This window comes from Halichoeres trimaculatus, unplaced genomic scaffold, assembly GCF_033239565.1.
Source record: "Halichoeres trimaculatus isolate MK-OKI-2021-1 unplaced genomic scaffold, fHalTri1.1 fHalTri1_scaffold_17, whole genome shotgun sequence".
Taxonomy (NCBI): domain Eukaryota; kingdom Metazoa; phylum Chordata; class Actinopteri; order Labriformes; family Labridae; genus Halichoeres; species Halichoeres trimaculatus.
In genome coordinates this window covers 31,268,655-31,289,311 of record NW_027437195.1, presented here as the reverse complement: position 1 = coordinate 31,289,311, position 20,657 = coordinate 31,268,655, and the positions used below count along the sequence as shown (strand labels likewise).

The 20,657-nt window shown below is 42.3% G+C and overlaps 1 protein-coding gene across 1 annotated transcript; it reads left to right on the top strand.

The window, feature by feature from the left end:
• Positions 1-1,327: 1,327 nt before the first annotated feature.
• Positions 1,328-19,699, top strand: plpp2a (phospholipid phosphatase 2a). Its single transcript, XM_074692092.1, has 6 exons — positions 1,328-1,686; positions 14,216-14,367; positions 14,451-14,713; positions 14,809-14,866; positions 16,921-17,097; positions 18,702-19,699. Exons 1-6 carry the CDS (start codon positions 1,626-1,628, stop codon positions 18,849-18,851), a joined length of 861 nt encoding a protein of 286 aa, XP_074548193.1. The 5' UTR covers positions 1,328-1,625; the 3' UTR covers positions 18,852-19,699.
• The last annotated feature ends 958 nt before the right edge of the window (positions 19,700-20,657 follow it).

Genomic DNA, 20,657 nt, shown 5'->3' with positions numbered 1-20,657 from the left:
ATGAGCTTTAATAATCATAAACTTGGACTATGTAACAATAAAGGCAGCCTCAATTAATTTAAATCTTAAAGGCTGTTAATATTGTCAGAAACGATAACGAAGGACATTTTGTCTTTAATTTTAGTTAGTTTCAGTTAGTTTAGTTAACACAAGATACAGTTTTAGTTTACTTATCGTTTTTGTTTTCTTTCTAGCTTTTTTTTAGTTTAAGTTAACTGTAATGTATTTTAAATTTTAGTTTTCGTTTTTAGTTTCGTTTTAGTTAACTATTATAACCTTGGTGCAGTCTCACTCAGACAGGACTTTTTTGTAAAAGTGTTTTTTTTTATTTTGATTTCAGTGATATCTCAGGCAAAATAAAGGTTAAATAAATGAATAAATAAATGTTCACAGCACTGCTTTAACACTTGGCAGTTTTTGCTAATTCTTGCTTCTGCCAAGCGATGGCGCTCCTGAGCCAAATATAAAACACCATAATACAATAATCTCATGAGGCACATGTACGGAAGCCCAAAGAGGTTTTTTTTCTGTTTCCTTAAGATAACAAGTTGAATTAAGCTGCATTTTTCTTTTTTTCTGTTTTTTATTTTTTCTTTTTTATTTTTTTTATTTATTTTTTTTATTTTGGAAATCTTGACTTATTCACCCTGAAACAAGTTTCTGGTGATTGAAAAATCAAATCAGGAGTCCAATCATTCAGGACAAGTTCAGTTTTCTCGAGAGAGTAAAATAAATTAAAACTTGATCATTTTATTTGATTTAACAAGAAAAATAAGTAGAGATCTCTATAAACTTCTGATATTAAAACTTTATCTTGAGAAAACAGGGAAAATGAGATATATTTTAACATGACCTTTTTCGGGCTTCCGTAGATTTCACACAGTGACTCTAAAACTCAGTGTTTGATTTATTAGATGATTTATTTTCAAGTGGAATATCTGTGATTTTAAAGTTTTGAAACATGTCCAGAAGCTTTAAAATGGTGAAGTATAAGTATGTAAATATACTTTCAAATTACTTTTAAATATAAATAAATAAATATGTATGAAGTAAACCTTTTCTTTTTACTTTTAACACTTACAGCTTGTATGTTCTTGTTTTATAAAGCACTTTGTTACATCTTTAGAGAAAAACCTGTAAAAATAAAGTTATTATTGTTTTAATTGTTGATATTAATATTAATGTTATGTAACAGACATAAATAGGCTAACACGCCTCTGATCCAGGGTCATAAAGTGATCACGTGGTTGGATGGAGAGATTTGATTTGTCAACAGAGGAACAGGAGCAAAGGAGACAGAAAGTAGGCCAGGTGAGGGGGGCGGTCCTTCAGTCTGAGAGGAGGACTCCAGGAAACCAGAGCCTGTAGAGGAGGGCCGGACTGGGGGGACGCGGACTGACGCGTCTCTGCCGCTCACCTGAGGGGGCGCACAGAGCGACGGAGCGACAGACGCAGGCGCAGACAGACGGGCTGACGGACGGCAGGTAGACCGCAGAGAGGAGCGGAGCGGAGCACCGGAAGAGCGGGCAGGTCCACCTCCTGGTTGTAGCCTACTTTCTGAGAAAACCCCAGACCTGGACCCGGAGCGGATCAGAGGCGCTGAGAGTCCGAGAGGAGGAGGAACCATGACGGAGCAAGGGAAGAAGATGATCCTGGTGGTGGTGGATGTTCTCTGCGTCTTTGTTGGTGAGTTTCTCTCTCTGCCTTTAAGTTTTTCTGACAGTTTGGAGGAAATGACAGAAAGTTTCAGATCTTTGACCCGTTACTGAATTTAATCTGTTACTGACAGGGTTTAATCCAGAATATGACTCAGAGTGGATCAAAGTCAGGGTTTAGAGATCTGCCTCACATCAGCCACTTGTTGCTCCTGCCTGCAGATTCACACACACTCACAAACCCACACACACACTCACTCACACACACTCCTTGTTCAGAGCTGTTATCGTGTGTATAAAGTCAGTGATCACTTCCTGAAGTGTGTTGGATCAATGAGGAACATCATGGCTGTGTGTCCTGTTCAAACAGGCTGGAGAGTGTTTCCCAACAGTTAGTGAGAAGTTTCTCAGGTGACACACACACTTATCTCTCTGTCAGACACACACACACACACACACACACACACACACACTCTGAGTCCATGTGCTGTGTTTTCTCTTGGACCTGTGGAGCAGTGTGTTGGCTCAGCGTGTGTTTCTCCTCTTTTGTTTCTTCTTCCATGAATAATCTCCACGCTCTCTGCGCTCGCCGCTTCCTGCACCCCTCAGGGTTAGGGGGGGCCGGGCCTGGGCCCCCTTCATGAATCTCTGTGTGTGTGACAGTCAGGATCCTGTTTTGGAAACTAAAGACCAGGTGTGTGTGTGTTAAGTGTGTGTGTGTGTGTGTGTGTTGAGGGTGGGCTCCCTTGTGTGTGTGCAGTGTGCAGGGAACAAACCGACGTGTCCCGACTCGCTCCGGCTCTGCAGGAGACACAAAGCCATGAACAGGGTCGACATCTTCCAGCTGTTTGTGTCACATTTCTGTCAGCGTGAGGCCAACGGAGGCCGAACACCTTCATCCATCACACACTTTACTCTCTGGAGATGTTTTTTTCAGCCCCTGTGTGTGTGTGTGTGTGTGTGTGTGTGTGTGTGTGTTTCTATGTGTGTGTGTGTGTTCAGTCATGGGTCTTTGTGCTGAGTGACAAGCAGGAATGATAATGACCGTCCTCCTCTGCAGCCTCCTCCACACTCACACTGTGTGGACATACATGTGTGTGTGTGTGTGTGTGTGTGTGTGTGTGTGTGTGTGTGTGTGTGTGTGTGTGTGTGTGTGTGTGTGTGTGCATCTTATCAGCACACCATCATCAACACCTCTCAGGTCCGTTTGCGAGGTAAACACGTCTCCAGAGTGAGATATTCACACTCAAAGCAGATAAAATCCTCGTTAACGTCTGCAGAGGAGTGATGGTTACCCTCTCTGATCCTGGATCAGCTGATTAACGTCCTCTCAGTTTGCTAACAAGTTTAATGAGTAAAATCTCTCCCCTGGATGGTCTCAGCTATCCAGGAAGGAGTCTTCATCATGAAGCGTTTGTGTAATCGATGAATAATCGTCAGATGAGCTGATGATTTCTCCAGATGACTCAGAATAAGTTCAGGCTTCATCATCACAGCGGTGGTTTGTGATGTGAGGCTTCGTCATCAGCCTTTAAAAAGTGAAAACAGGAGCACTGAGGTTCACATTAAAGAGAGATAACCTGCTGTGAACTTTCAGATTACGAAATGAGGGAAATATTAACAACACGTCTCACAGAGCAGAGTACGTGCTGCAGGAAACGCTGGAAGGTGAAAAATGCCAAGTTTGGAGGCTTTAAAGCTCCTCTGAGGAGATTTAAAAAGGATGTACAGAGAGAGGAATAAATACTGGAGCCTGTCTGTGACTTAAAAAGACAAAAAAAGACGATTGAGAAGCAGAGTGATGATTATTAAGAGTTATTTTTCATTTTTTATTTTCTGGTGGGGGCCAGGCATCAAAGTGACGAACAAACCAGAAAGTGCTCGCTGCTGATTTTAGCTTGTTTTTAATATTAAATGACTCATTTCTCTGTTAGAGAAGAGCAAGCTGGGATTTTAGATGAGAAAGACACATTTACAGGACAAAATCAGTGACTGCTTTCCCCTAGGGGGCGCCAAACCCAGCACAATCAGAAAGTTCACACAGGAGCTTTAACTTTCCTTTTATCAAATTAGAGCAGAGGTTACGAGAAGATGCCTTTCAAATACGAAACACATATTAAAAAGGCTGAAATAGTAAAATTTATTAGTTATTATTAATTTATCTTAAAACAGTTTCAATATTTTCTAGAAAAAATTAATCATCTAAATTGCGTTAATGCCATTTTTGTCTTATCACAGCTCGTTAGTGTTAAAAATCATCTTTGAGTTTTAAATATTGAGGCGTTCTGTTTCTGTTTGAAATAAATAAAAACTGGAGAGTCTGGGCTCCAGCCACCTGCAGGGGGCGCTGTCAAAGGGAGGCTGGGCTCTGGTCTGGTCTCCAAAGATAAGCCAGACCTCCTGATCCTCAAGGTTTCAGCTCCACCTTTTGGGAAGGCTGTCTCCGTCATGTTATTCTTCTTCTACATTTTCAGAATAAACTTTCATTCATTTATCATGGTCTAATGTTACCCTGAGGTGTCCAATAGAAAATCTGTTGTCGTCAAAAATGAAAAATCAAATTAAGTGGAGATTTAACTGTTCAGTCATGTTTAAAAAAAAAACAGAAAAGTTTTTCAACCTTTTTTAATTTAAGGGTCTGAGCTCTGTACGGTTTTGGCTCTAAAAGAAGATGAAATGAGACACCTACTTTGTGTTTTAGGGACACTTCCTGTGAAGATGTATTTAAGATAAAAACGTTAGAAAGTCAGAGAGACGGTTTGACACCAGAAGCAGTGTTTTGTTGGCGTTAAAGGGTTAAAGCTGTCAGCGAGGTGTCTGTATCTGGATCCTGTTCTGGTCTCTACGTTCAGATTTCAGCTCCACGCTCAGAAACTAAAGTTCTTCTTTTTAATTTTCTCCTTTTTATCTGAATCTTCATTCTCCTCTGTTTGTTTTCTTCTCGATAACAGTAATCTGAGCGAGCAGCGTAAACTGCCATCAGCTCTGGTCCCCCTCATTTTAAAATGAGTGTGTGTGTGTGTGTGTGTGTGTGTGTGTGTGTGTGTGTGTGTGTGTGTGTGTGTGTGTGTGTGTGTGTGTGTGTGTGTGTGTGTGTGTGTGTGTGTGTGTGTGTGATACAGCAGGAATGTGCTGACCGTCCACTTTGTAACTGATCTGTGATTCTGCTCAGTGTTTTATTCATCCCTCTTCCTCTCTGTAGTCCATCCTCCATCCTGCTGCTGTTTGTGACACACACACACACACACACACACACACACACACACACACACACACACACACACACACATACACACACACACACACACACACACACACACACACACACACACACACACACACACACACACACACACACACACACACAGAGCATATTGTTATCATCCTGTCTCTCAGCTCTGTGTAGCGTCTCTGTGAACTCCTGGAGATAACTGAGGTGAGCTTTCAGAGCACAGTCTGTTCATCCTTTGTTTCTTTTTTTATCTTCCTCACAAGTTTCTGCTCTTTCCACAGTTTTCTGTTGATACTTTTTAAAATCTTTTTTCTTCTAACTCTGAGAAAAAGCGTCAGGACTCTGGATCCTGACCTCAAAGACGGTGAAATGATTCACAATGTTCACATGAAGCGGCTCGGCTCAGGGTCTGGGACTAAAGGAGGTCACGGGCTGCTCCCTTTGTGTTTGAGGCCACACACTTTGGTCCAGATTCCTCAGAATCAGAACCAGAATAAATCCAACCTGATTGGTCAGATTCAGTCTTCAGGTCAGTGAGCTCCTAAAGCAGCTTCAGGGACGACGCTGTGATCCTGGTTTCTCTGATTCCTGACCTGGAGTGACCTTTAAGATGAGGTCAGAGATCTGCAATTTGCTCTTTAACCCTTTAGCCCGGTTTTCTCCAAGTGGTCCGGTTTGGATCAGCACAGTTTGGTACAGGTCTGCCTGATCCTTTTTGAGTTTCCACAGTCGACCGTGACCTTTCTTGGTACGGTTGGCAGCGTGTAAGCTGGATGCTGACAGGGCACCTGTGATAAAAACATGACACAGTAAACCAAGATTAGGATTTCAGTCGACTGGAAATTAAACATGGCAGGGTCATTTATTGTTCTTTTTTACCAGTGTCACACAGGAAGTGACCATTCTTTCCACCAATCAGTGGACCCCTCCTTGGGTTGGATCAGTATGTCCGTCATTTCCACCAAGTTGTTCAGCTCCTATGATCTCGTTACGGCACATTTTGTGGTGTTTTCTTTGGCTGTGGAAACCCAAGCTCAGGTTTTATTAATCCAACCTGGACCAGACTGTACGGATCCAGACCAGACCCCTTGGTGGGAACAGGTCTGTAATTCTGCAGAAGTCTGGAGGTCAGACTCTTCATCTGGTCTTCATGTTGGGTCTCAGTTACTGATCAGGAAATGGGAATCGAAAACTGGTTCCTGTGGAGAATCGATCAGAAATGTTTCAATCCATGGATATCGTTAGCCTTTATGCTGAACGATTGTCGTTCGATTCTTTACACTACGCCAGAGCAGCAGGACCTTATGTGAATAGTCTGCTGCAGCTATCTTAGCTTAGCAGTTAGCTAACGTTTCCCAAGAAAACCCTGTTTAAGAATTTCTAGCTTGAAGTTTTCCTGACGAACTGAACACTCAAAGTAATCTACATTACTCTCTCACAGGAAATCCCAATTCAATACATTCAAAATAAACAAAATAGCGCTAGCTTGATGCTAATGTATACGGGGAATTGCATTGATACACTAGCAGTTAGCATACATCGATATAACTTAGAAGAGTAGAGTAGTAGTAGAGTAGAATTTCAACCTTCAACAACTTTTCAGGCAAATGAAAGAAAAGTTAGGCTCACGGTTGGCTTAGGTTCCAAACAACTGAGAATATTGCTATAACCACTTTAAGACACTAGATGGCCTACTTGAGTCGATAACATATTACAAAACTGTACATCAAGGTCACGTGACGTGCAATTTATTTATTTCTGTATATTTACACCAGGAGATATTCAGATCCAGTGACCAATTACATTAATTCACTTGAAAAAGAAGGAATCAATAAGGGAATCGATAAAGAATCGAATCAATAAGGGAAATCGATAAGGGCATTGATATCGATGAAATCTTATCAATGCCCATCCCTGATCCCAAAGATACCTCCTGATACGACGTCTGGGTGATTTGTTTCTCTCTGAATAAAAACTGATCATGACTTTAACGCTTCCTGTGAAAGTTCCTGAGCTCCTGGCCTGACAGGAAGTCAGAGGATAAAATCAGAGCAGTTTTACTTCCTGCTGATTCCTGAAGGAGACTGAGGAATAATCTGGCCTCAGTGTTTTCAAGTTTTACTGCTGACCCATCGATTTATTCAGTGGTTAAACGGCTTGTTTCTGGGTGAAAACTTTACCATCTCTGAGGTTTTTTTTATCTCAGTGAGATGATTTCTGCTAATAGTAGTTAAATTATTGACTCTGTGCTGAACCAAAGTCAAACGTTCTGTATCGTCTCTTTATTCACCGTCCAGTTTAGCTCATGTTAAAAACCTAAGATGGAAAATATCTGAATCTGAGTCATTTGGCTGCGTTACCTCGAGGGATCACATCAACTTTATCTGAGGGAGAATCAACACTAAGGACATGAAGATTTGTTGGTGTGTGTGTGTGTGTGTGTGTGTGTGTGTGTGTGTGTGTGTGTGTGTGTGTGTGTGTGTGTGTGTGTGTGTGTGTTAAAGCTGAATGATGAAGATGTTTTTCTGAAAACAGGACTGACATGAAGCTGTCTTTAGAGGAGACGACCAACAGCTGCTGCTGTTTGTCTCTGCACCATTTCTACAGTTTGCTGCAACATTTGAAACACACACACACACACACACACACACACACACACACACACACACACACACACACACACACACACACACACACACACACACACACACACACACACACACACACACACACACACACATATCATCTGCCAAATAAGTGTCAAAGTCAAGTGGGTAGTGTTGACTTGTGCTCCCTGACATTCCTGTGTGAAAGTGAAAGAGCGATGCTGAAGAGAAAGTGTGTGTTTGTGTGTGTGTGTGTGTGTGTGTGTGTGTGTGTGTGTGTGTGTGTAAGAAGGTGTGTGTCTCTGCTTCTTGTTTCTGGTAAAGCTCACAGAGTCGTGTTTCTGGCCTGGTCGTCTCTGGTTTCTGAACGTGTCTTTAAACGTGTCGTGGTCGTGTTTGAGAAGAGGAAATGATTCTGATATTTAAAGGTGATGGTTGTGTTGCGGACGGTTTGAACGTGATGCACGCTCCAAAGTCCAGGAAGACAGTTACAGACGTCGTAACTGAGTTTAATGCATCATTAAAAAAACGAGTGGTGTCTGAGTTCATCCTGAAAGAAAGAGAAACTGCTCTGCTCCCAAATTCCCGCTACCACACAGTTAGTTAAAGAAAGGATAACCTCACCCCTGCAATACCTCAAGGCAGTGATGTCATCAAAGTGATGATGTCATCAATGCTATAAAGTAAAACCTTTTTAAAGACACAGGCTTAGCTTAGCTCCTACAGTCTCCAAACACCCCGACATGAAGACACTAATCTGCTGCGTTTATCATCATCAGTGATGAGGCGAGGGCCTGAACGTCTGAGACCAGCAGCAGGTTCCTCGTTAGAGAGGATTTATTCTGGTGACAGGACGCGCTCCGTCACTCCTCAGCTCTCAGACCTCATTAGTCCAGCAGGTGGAGCGGCTCTCAGCTCCTCTATGAAGTCTGCTCCAACCACTCTTTGTTCTGCTCAGGGAGAGGAGGACGTCCAGGTAACAGGCTGCAGGCTGCCAGGGGGGAGGCCCAGTGGCCTTCAAAACACACACACACACACACACACACACACACACACACACACACACACAGCTAGCTCTCCACACCAGCAGCAGTCAGGAAGTGGTATCAACCTGCAGCAGCAGCAGCGTCCTCAGAGAGTTTCTGTCTTCAGAGAGACGGACTCTGTTATCAGCTCTATTATTACAGACCACTGAGGGGGGGTCAGCGTGTCCTCTGTGAGGACTGAGAGGAGTGAAAGATTTGTTTCACACATTAAATTAGAAAAATTAATACTCTGTATCTGAGAAAGAGCGCTGTTTGATTGCATGGCACTGAAAAATTGGTTTTTAATCAGGAATGCACTGAAAACATGGCCGCCAAAACCAGAGCTTTAATTCTGCTTATAAGAAAGTTCTGCTTTACATGTTTAAAGTTCACCCAAAAAAACCTTAAAAAAAAGAATTTAAATTTGAAATACTGCTTCTTGTGTCAAAAATTGATTTGTGATTTAATTGCAATTAATTGTGATTAATTGCGATTAATTAATTACAAAGCCAGTAAATAATTTGATTAGTTTTTATCAACTCTCACCTTAACTGCTGTTTTTTTGCATTTTGAGCATTTACTCTAAAATTTTCAAAGTATGACTTATATTTCAAACATCAAATTAAAAAATGTAACTTCTCTGTATGTAAGAAAGAATAGTTTTATTACATGATGCTGAAAAATATGGTTTAATCAGAAATGCACCAAAAACATGGCCGCCAAAACCAGGGCCTTTTGCTCTCCTTTTGAGAAAGTTTTGCTGTACATGTTCAAAGTTCACAAAAAGTCCTTAAAAACATGAATTTAAATTAAAAATAAAGCCTCTCATGTCAAATATTGATTTGTGATTAAATCCTGATTAATTGCGATTTATTGAGATCAATTGTGATTAATTAATTCTGATAGCCAGTAAATAATTTTATTGTTTGTTTTTATCAGCTTCCCTCTTAGCTGCTGTTTTTTTGCAGGTTTAAGTGTTAACTCTAAAAATTTTAAAGTAAAACTTTTATTTCACACATTAAATTAATAAAAAAAAATCTTTGTATCTGAGGAAGAAAGCAGTTTGATCGCATGCTACTGAAAAATGTGGTTTTTAATTAGGAATGCCTCCAATCCATCAGAATTTAGCTAATATTGCTTCTTTGTCAAATATTTATTTGTGATTAAAACGTGATTAATTTCAATTAATTGTAATTAATCATAATTAATCTTGATTAATTGATTACAAAGCCAGTTAATAACTTTATTGTTTTTTAATCAGCTCCCACTTTTATTGTTATCTTTTGCAGGTTTTAGAGTTTACTTTAAAAGTTTAGCTAAGCTTAATAAATATCCCCATTTAGATCTAAAACATATTTCATATATGATGAAGTGTGACTGAGGATTCCTCCTCTTCTTCTTGTGTTCCTGCCCTCCTTCTTCAGCGGACATGAAGCTCAAAGTGAAACCGACCCTCTGACCGTCAGAGCTCAAACTGTGACTCTGAGAGAAAAACAGACTCTGTTTCACCGTGAGCGAGACATGTTTTACACGTTGTGACATTTCTCTGCTCTGTCTTGACGAACTTTAAATCTGCTGTGGAAGCAGAAAGTGCTGTTGGCCGTCTCTGCTGACTTTTTGTCTCGGTAACAAAGAGTCCACAGGAGAGACGAAGAGGAATCAGGGAAAGTATTGTTTTACGCTTTCACAATCTGCTCTGGCAGCGGTGAAGCTCTGATTCCACTCTGAGAAAATAAACACGCTGGAATCTGGGATCAGACACAAGTACAACTTCCCCCTGACCTGTGACCCAGCGGGAAGTGGGAAGTGTTCCTGTTATTCAGGCCCGGGGAGCGTCTGAGAGTCACTGAGCCCGGTGAGGAAGAGGAGCAGGTCTCAGGCTTTATGAGAACATTTGTTTGAGATCTGCCTGTAAATCTCAGCAGGAGACTGTCAGACGCTCTGTTTGCCTTGGCCGCTCGGGGTTTAGAGGGTAACAGGGATTTGTAACTGGTGTTTCCACGTCACACTGTGAGCTGCTCAGAAAACCAATATTTGCTCTTTAAAGATGAGTCTCTGGTTTGTGTTGGCGCTGGATCAGCTCTGTGCTCCTGTTACAGAAGATCTGACCTCTGATTCAGACCCCCTTTCTGTCAGACCCTCTCCGTCCTTTCTGTCAGACCCTCTCCGTCCTTTCTGTCAGAGCCTCTCCGTCCTTTCTGGTGGTCTTGGACTTGATGTTTTTGGGCGGTTATCTTTTGCTAAATTCAGGAAAACTGTTATTGACAAGGGAGTGAATCATTTCCTGTAAGTCGGGGAACTTTTCCAGGGAAAGTCCGAGGAGTGACGGATGTTTAAAGAAAGGTTTGTCGTCAGGGATTCTTTGGAAAAGCTTTTTTATATCAAGACTTTTAGTCTCAAACTGTGTCTTATCTCGTCTCTGTGGCCTCGCTGGGATCCAGGTGTGCAAAGATTATAACTCAAAACATGAAACCTTTAACAAATTTTATCAAACCAAAGCAGAAATGTTCCCTCACACTGACGTTTACTTTAGCAGTGTGGCACCAAAATCATTAACTGACCATGAAGCCAAGAGGGTAAAAGCTCCCCCTGCTGGCTGGTTGCAGTATAAGTCTTGAACCCTGCCTGCTCTTTAACAAGGAGCCACGTTAGAAATCTGAATCATGTCAGAGAGCCGCACCAACACTAACGTGACCTTCAGAGTTTCAGAGTTTCTGCGTCCAAATGAAAAAACACAAACATCACACTTTCAAAATAAAAGCACGGAGTTGTTTTCCAGTTTCATTTAGCAGACGCTTTTGTTCAAAGTGATGTACGACACAAAAAAGAATTTAGACAGAAGGAAAAACTAGCTGCAATTAAGAGCAGGATTTTTTTTTGTTGGTAGATGGGGGGGTGAATAATCAACAAGGCAACAAACCACTTTTAATTGCTGCAACATCATACTTCAATCTTTAACAACATTCAGTAATTAATGCTGAAAAGCTTAAGGCCTAAGTGTTTCCTGAACAGATGAGTCTTCAGACGTCTCTTAAAGTAGAAAGGGACTCTGTGGATCGTATAGAGTTAGGTAATTCATTCACCATCTGGGAACAACAGAGGAGAAGAGTCTGGCTAGAGATTTGGAGCCGTGCTGGGCTGAGAGCACCAGGCGTCTTTCAGAGCGTAGAGGACCAGAAGGAGGGACCCCAGGTAGGCAGGAGCCGGTCCTGTCAGTGTTTGTAAGCCAGAAGAAGAGCTTTGAATCTGATTGGAGCTGCCACTGGAAGCCAGTGAAGAGAGATCAACAGTGGGGTGTAGGTGCTGCTTTGGGCTGGTTAAAGACCAGGCGTGCTGATGCATTCTGGGTAATCTGCAGAGGTTTAAATGTACACGCAGGGAGGCCTGCTAGAGGAGAGCTGCAGTAGTTGAATTTTTCCACTTGAATAATGTAAAGAGACTTTTCTTTGAAAAAAAAAATTGTATTATTATTTTTCTTTTAAAGGTTTTAAGGAGGAATATTATGCTTTACAATTTTGTCACTTCACACTTGGTTTGTTATTTTTAGATCCCCATCTCTATAAAATCCCAACTTCGTCAACTTTTAGCCTGTTAGCAAAAAAGTTATGAATCATTCAGCTTCATTTTACACCACAAGGACTGGAGGATGGTTTTGGGGAAGACTGTAGATTTTTGTTTTTTATTTCACTGTGGTTAATGTTTTACAGCCTATGACACAGGGAAAGTTTGAGCAGGGCAGCTGCTTGTGCGTTAGAGCAGTTATCAAATATTAAAGGATCAGAGAAACCAAATCTGCTTTAAAACATAACAGGACTAAATCTTTATCTACATCTCTAAATCGATATCTATATCGTTATAGTAACTTTTTTAATTAAAGGCCCATTTATGATATCATACAGTAAAAAATGAATTACAGTACGTGCTCTGTAAAAAAACAGGAAATTAGTGTCCATCCCTGCTGCTCGTATCTTACTGTTATTTTACAGTGTATTTTTTACAGTGTATGATTAATTATGTATCGTGCTTTTTGTGTTGAAGAGTTCATTTCCTCAGATATTTGTCTTTAACGCTTCAGAAAGAGAAATGCGTCGTCTTGATTAACGGGATCTGCAGCAGCAGCAGCAGAGAGAGAAAAACCAGGAGTCGTTGAACTTCCCTGAACCGTCAGTTTCTGCCTCGAACCCTGGACGCCGTCGCCGCTGACCTGAGCGACCTCTGAGGGTTACATCAGTGAGGTCACGTCTGTTGTTTGGCTGCTGAAGGAGGAGGCCTCTGGGATTCACATGTCAGGGTCATTCACATGTTTGCAACACAAGCAAACAGCAGGACGGGGAAAGAGTCGAACGCATCAACACGAAACACGTCGCTGAGCTGGAACACGGGTCGTAGTCTGCAGAAACAGACGACTGGTTAAGGTGGAAGCTGTCTGTGGTTTTTAAGTAGATTTAGAAGCAGAAGAAGTAATTTTTTACAACCAGGAAAAAACTTTAAACACAGGCTTTCATATTTTATCCATCAGAGAGTAAAACTCCTGGAAAGAGCTACACGGCTGCACAGGAACTGCACATTGCTGACCACAGCTCTTGGTGCTCTACTTTTCACGCAAGAACATTTTGTTTATCATATATTTTTTTTTGAAGACATGATCTTTTTCAGACTGTTAATTCACTAAAACAAAGTTCATTCATTTGTTTATCCGTTTGTTTATCCGTTTGTGTGTTTTTGTGGCGTCCAGCCCGTCAGACCTCAGTCTCTCTGCAGGAAGGAAGTTGTTTGTCAGAGGCGAGCGTCTCTCATCCATCCCCGGCTCTTTAAACTCATCCACTCATTCTTCACGGCAGGAAAACAGTGGAGGAGCTGCAGTTTGGAGGCTCTCTTCAGATCGGACCATTGTCCCCGCTCAGATTTAGGAGACAGCTTTATGTGTCTCTGCTGCTCTGGACTCTGACTCTTTTGTTTAAACTGTAAAAACCATATTTCTGCCACAGGAGCAGTTTGTCACCGCAGGTTTCTGAGAGTCCTTTAAGGTGACACGTGTGTCCCGGCTCAGCGCTTGGCTCCCAGGCCCTCCGCAGACCAAACATGGCGTCACGGTGTCAGGAGTCAGGGCCGTCCTGTCCCACATCCTCACAGAGAGGCCCTCAGACCTGGATCTGGAGGAGTGAGGTCCATCAGTGTGTGTTTAGCTGTTTCCTGCTCCTCCTCCTGTTTTGGTTCACGTGTCATGGCTCAGCTGAAGGATCCACGTCCAACAAAGTGTCTCCTGATGGACTGCAGCACTTTCACTCGCTCAGTGTTTCCTCCTCTGTGTTTGCAGCGTGTGTGTTTGAGTTTCTGTTTGTCCGTGAAACTCAGAGCTGCAGGGGAATGAAGCTTTGTGGCTTAACAAAGCGTTTCTCAAACTAAAGCATTATTTGTCATGGATTTAGAAACAGGGTTTGCAAAGTGAAGCTTTTCCTCTTCAGTATCTGCAAACCAGGAAATAAAGAGATGAACACGGAGCGTGCAGCGCTGACTTCTTTCTGCATCGACATGTTTCATCCTGCTCTGCTCCATCCTGGATCTCTTTCACGTTTAGTGATCATAAAGTGGTAGAAAGTCATTTCTGCAGTTGCAGGGCGCAGACTCTGATCGCTGTCGTCCTCTTTCTTTCAGCAGCAGGTTTAAAGTCTGTGTTTGTGTCTCTTCCTCCTCCAGCTGCTCTGCCCTCGGCCATCCTGACGCTCATGTTCACTCCGTACCAGAGAGGCATCTACTGCGATGACAAGAGCATCAGCTACCCCTACAGGAGGGACACCATCTCCCACGGAGCCATGGCGGCGGTCACCATCACCTGCTCCATCGTCATCGTGAGTCCTCACCTGATCCTCCTCTGCACGCTGGGTAAAAACCCCTGAACCACCGTCACGGCGTCTCCTCTCTCTGCTCACAGATCACTACCGGAGAGGCCTACCTGGTGCACACCAAGCGCCTGCACTCCAACTCCCAGTTCAACCAGTACCTGTCGGCGCTGTACAAGGTGGTCGGCACCTTCCTGTTCGGAGGAGCCGTGAGCCAATCGCTGACTGACCTGGCCAAGTTCACCATTGGCCGACCCCGCCCACATTTCTTGTCGGTGTGCGCTCCGGTCAGCTGTAACGGGTACATGCTGCAGATCAACTGCACAGGAAACCCTCGCAACGTGACGGAGTCCAGGTGAGACCTCCAGGAACAGGTTTCTGTGTTTCTGTGTTTGTGCAAACTAAAATCCTGGCAGTGAAAAATGACGGTTTCATCGTTCTGCTCCTCAGGTTGTCTTTCTACTCGGGACACTCCTCCTTCGGGATGTACTGCATGCTCTTCCTGTCGGTGAGTTGGTGGTTCGTCGTCTCTGCGGCTGTGAAATGTCGTGTTTACCAAAAACACCCTGAAGTGGCTGAAAACAGAAGGAGGCGTTAGACGCGGGGCGCTCAGCTGATGTTTGCAAACACCATTGTTGAGAGGAGACACACTGAACAATGATCGGAACAAGAGCGAGCCGCGTTTATTAAACCTGCAGAGTCCAGATCTCACACACACGCTGACCTCTGACCTCTGGGGGGTCAGGTGGACCAGGTCTTCCTTCCTTTTAGGGAAATTATTTTTAAACCGTAAATACAGGAGACGATTGGAGCTCAGAGTTTAAAGTCAAATATATGTTTTTATGACTTTTTATCCCCTTTTTATTTCTGCAACAAAGGGTTAAAATACAGGATAATACAAGTCTAAAAAGTATTTTTAAAGAGCGAATTATATCCATGGCTCTTTATCTGTGTCTGTAAATGGGATTCAGGTCCAAAAAATAAAAACAAAGATCTGTGGTTTTAATTTACAACTGGTCATATTTTGTTAAAGGGGCAGTGAGGAGTTTCTCAGGGAAATTAAAAAAGTCTCCCTTCTCAAGCTAAACAGAAGAGTGATAGAGCATTAGCTAAAGAATACAAACACAAGCTAAAAGCTAAACTACGAGCTACAGGCTAAAGCACACACAAAAAGCTAAAACACACTAGCTAAAGGCAAAAACACTGGCTACAGGCAAACATGAGCTAAAGGCTAAAACAAGCAAGCTAAAGGTGCAAACAATCAATCAATCTTAATTTGTATAGCACCAAATCATAACAAATGTTATTTCAAGACACTTTACAAAAACATTTACAGGTCTAGACCCATAAATGTTAATAACACACACACAAGCTATAGGCTAAAACACACACGCTAAAGGCTAAAACACACACGCTAAAGGCTAAAACACATCAGCTAAAGGCTACAACACTAGATTCAGGCTAAAACACAAAAGCTATAGGCTAACACATACCAACTATAGGCTAAAACACAAAAGCTAAAGGCTAAAACACTCACCCTAAAAGCTAAAACACATGATCTAAAGGCTTAAATACACTAGATACAGGCTCAAACACAAAAGCTAAAAGCTATAACACATGATCTCATGCTAAAACACAGCAGCTAAAGGTTACAACAGGAGCTACAGGCTTAAACACACAAGCTTAAAGCTAAAACACATGAGCTAAAGGCTAATACTAGCTACAGGCTATAACACAAAAGCTATAGGCTAAAACACAAAAGCTAAAGGCTAAAACACATAAGCTATAGGCTATAACACTAGCTTCAGGCTAAAACACACAAGCTCAAGGCCAAAAATACAAGCTAAAGGCTAAAAAATACAAGCTAAAAGCTAAAACACGAACACTTAAGGCTCAAACACATAGGCTAACGTTAAAACACACAAGTTAAAGGCTACAACTCACAAGCTAAAAGCTTAAACACACAATCTTTAAGCTAAAACACACAAGCTCAGGGTAAAAAACACAAGCTAAAGGCTAAAACACACAAGCTTAAAGCTTAACTACAAGAACTTAAGACTACAACATGAGCTGCAGGCTGAAACACACAAGTTTATGGCTAAAACACATGAGCTAAAGGCTACAACCCAAGATACCAGCTAGAACACAAGCTACAGGCTTAAACACATAAGCTAAAGGCTACAACCCAAGATACCAGCTAGAACACAAGCTACAGGCTTAAACACATAAGCTAAAGGCTACAACATGAGCTACAGGCTAGAAGAATGTTAGGAGGGTTTTTATGGTCAAACCTGATATTTCTTTAAAGACTGCTGAGGAGACAAACCTTCATGAAACTAAAAAAAACAACAGAGTTAAATCAAATAAGACTGGATCAGACTTATTTGATTTAACTCTCATGTTTTTTAACAGTCGTATGAGCAGAGTGTGTTTTTATGTGTGTGTGTGTGTGTGTGTGTGTGTGATTATTTTTGCCTTTTTTTTCCACCAGCTTCTTAAATTTTCTGTTTGTTGCACAGAATGCAGTCACAGTAAAGGTATTTTCTCTTCTGGTATGTGCAGCTCTACGTTCAGGCGCGGATGCAGGGGAAATGGACGCGTCTGGTGCGACCGACCATCCAGTTCTTCCTGGTGGCGTTTGCCGTCTACGTGGGATACACGCGCGTGTCCGACTACAAACACCACTGGAGCGACGTGCTGGTGGGGCTGCTGCAGGGGGCGCTCATCGCTGTGCTCACTGTGAGTTCACCACCTTCAGTTTGAGGCTGTTTAAACGCTCCTCTGTGCAGTTTCAGGAGGAAGACGCTGACTGGAAGCGTCTGTGCTGTTCTTCCAGGAAGACGTTAATAATCCAAAGGGAATGCTTCACACTCTGACTCTGCGTGACGCTGAAACAGGATTCATCCCAGAAAAACCCAGAGCAGTCTCTGAGTCAGCTGAAATTACCAGCCCTCAATACCACAAATGATTTCATCATGTCCAAAACGTCCCGGTGTAACAGCAGGAAGTCGACTCAGAGTGCAGGAAAGAGCTTTTTATCACAGTGAAGCTGTGAGATCCAGGATTATTAGCATTTAGAGGCTGATGAAGGAGCAGACAGAGGATTTACACCTTTAGCTTCATCATCCACTCTCTGAAGAAAGAGTCACAGACTCCAGCTCCGGTTTCTGGAAATCAGGATGTTCACTTTAATGAGCTTTAGCTGAAAAAAACATCACTTTTCATTTAGTTCATTTCAAAAATGAATTCCACCGACAAAAGATAGAGTCTGCAGGAATTTCCTTAAAAATAGAAAGTCAACTTTTACAGGAATACTCTGCTCAGTCGTCTCCTCCCTCTGCCTGGATGTTGATGTTTTGGTTGTATCAGGATGTTTCTGAGTAGAGAGTAGCATGGTTAACAGGCTAAAGGCTAAGACACAAGCTAAAGGCTAAAACACACAAGCAAAAGGCTAATACAGCATAAGGCCGAAACATGAGCTGAAGGATAAAAAATTAGATTAAGCCTAAAACACAAGCTATAGGCTTATACAGAAGCTAAAGGCTCAAATTAGCTAAAGGCTAGGAGAAAAGCTAAAGACTAAAACACAAGCTAAAGGCTTATAAAAAAAAGCTAAAGGCTAGATTATGAGCTTAATGCTAAAACACAAGCTAAAGGCTGTATCAGGATATTTCTGAGTAGAGAGTAGGCGTGGTTACATCAGCCAATCACAGAGCGCCCAGTGCTCAAGTGACTTTGTGTGTTGATAATAGCAAGTGGAAGAAGCTAATCAGAGCAGCTAGCATCGTGGATGTAGCACGGAGGAAGAAAAACAACCAAAGTAATTCAAAACTAAAACAAAACAGATAAAGCTTTTTAAAGTTTGGCTCCACTTTCACTAACTTTTGAGGAACTTAAAGAGCAGCACGCGACAAAGAGCGATGCGAGTTAGCTTTCTGCTAACCAGGTGTGTGTCAATTACCCATGATTAGCTTGGGCTAACATGCTAAGTCAGGTGCACAGCTCTGGAGTCTCTCCCTTGTGGAAACGTGATGCTACAGGTGGTTGCTGGGCTAGTGAGTGTGTTCATATAGTCATGGTCAGAGGTGGGTGTGTGCTGCCGCTGGCCCTGAGCCAAGGAGGAAGGTTGAGTTTTCAAGTAACGAAAAATCCTGCAGACCTTAACTTTAACTTTTTAAAAATGTTAGCTTACGTCTCTCGAGAGTGGACTGTTGATGTTCGAGGGCTGTGATTGGCTGATATCAGTGTTTTAATCGTACAGGTTATAGATACATAGATAAAATTAAAGCAACTTATTGATGATCTAAATATTCCTCTGACATCTGCGTCTTCCTCCCTGTAAGGTCCGATACGTGTCCGACTTCTTCAAGCAGCGCCCCCCTCCCTGCACGCGACCCGACCCGGCAGAGACCGAGCACCTGGAGCGCAAACCGAGCCCCCAGCCGGCCGCCTCTCAGCATGGGAACCACTACAGCTACTCTGGACCCGTATGAGCTCCAACCCGGGCCTCCGCTCTCCTCCTGCAGCTCATCACCAGCGAACTGAAGACTTACAGAAACCACTACCTGGAGCTCCAAACCAGACCTGCCTTAAAGACTCTGAGATTCCCCAAACCTGTCGGGACAGAAGCTCCCGTCCGTGTGTTCAGGGTGTGTGATGGTGAAATATGTGTGAGTGGCGTGCGCCGTGTGTTTGATGTTTTATTTGAGCCTGAGCTGAGGAGACTTCAGGTGTGATGCTGCGAGCGGGAGCTGCTGAACGGATCTGCAGATTTCACCAACACCAACCAAAGATTTCTCAAACCTTTGGAGGCTGAAAGTTTTTTTCTGCTCAGACTTTAGTCTCAGCGTCACTGGAGCGACAGACGTCTTTATTAACCCCTCTGTACCCTCCTCGTTAATAACTGTACAGTACTAACCTGTTAACCTGTTTAAACACTGTGTGTAAGTAATGTGTAGCTTTTTAAAATGTTTTACCACTTTTTCACCGTCAGGTCACTCTGAGAGCTGGCTGCTCGCTGCCTGTTTCTGAAGAGACGTTTTTATCCCATCATGCTTTGTTTTTTATGTTTATACCTCGAGTCCTGTGAAATCAAGTTTTCAAACTGAGTGTGAGACAAAAAGCACTTTCTTAGCTTCCTCCTGTCTTAACTCCACATGCTGTACTCCTCCTCCCTGTTTTTATACTTTTCTCCATAAAAATGAGCCGGCACGTCGTGTCCGAGTCCTTCCTTCAGAGAATCAAAAAGAGAAAGTGTTTTCATCAGTGGTGAAGTAACAGATTATATAAGGGCTGTCTCTTTTTTTTTTATTGACCCATTTCTCTGTTGTGTCCTGGTTGAGAGCGGAGCATAACACACTGACGCAGCGCTCGTGTCTGGACCTGCTGCTGATGCTTGTGGGATTCCTCAGAGCCAGAGGAATGAGGCTGTTAGCAAAATGTGAGAGGTGTCTGAACCAGGAAGCATCAGAGCAAAGAGCTAACCAGAGTTTTCAAGTGTTTTTATTTTTCTCAGGCCGTGAAAAAAAAAAGTCGAGTCTTTGAATTAGTTGATAAAGTTTCAGACACGCCCTCTCAGTCTGACCTTCATGTCAAAACAAAGCTAACTCTGTTTTTCGTGGTAATTCCAATAAAATTATAATTTTTTATGCTTTATCAAAAAATTGAAACACATTTTTACACATTTTAACTTTGTGTTTTCTACAGTCGATCAACTTTTTAACCCTGTGATGCAGGTCTGTAACTTTATGAACAAAATCAAATATTTGACAAAACATTTTTTTTTCCCATGTCCAAAGAAGAATAAAAACACTGAAGGAGAAAACCCAGAGACAGGCTGATCTATAGTAGACTTTAAAGTCCCTGTGAGGAGTTTCTAAGAGATCTTAAAAAAGTCTCCCTTCTAGAAATCTGCCTGATCCTAATCCACACTTTAACACGAGATTATCAGAAACAATAAAGGTTATTGCTAAATGTTACTAAGAAGAGAGAGCTGAGTTTGTCTCTGCTAAAAAACGATTTCTGTGATTAATGTTGTAGTGATGGTGGACACTGGAGCCTAACTGTCAGACAGAAAAAGGACAGAAGAGCAGAAGAAAGAGAAACAGGAGAAAGATGGAGCACAAGCTAAAGGCTAACACACAAGTTAAAGGCTAAAACACAGGCAAAAGGCTAACACACAAGCTAGAGTGTAAAACACAAGCTAATAGCTAAAACACTCGCTAAAGGCTGAAAAATGAGCTAAAGGCTAAAAAATGAGAAAAAGGCTAGAACATATACCTAAGCCTAAAACATAAGCT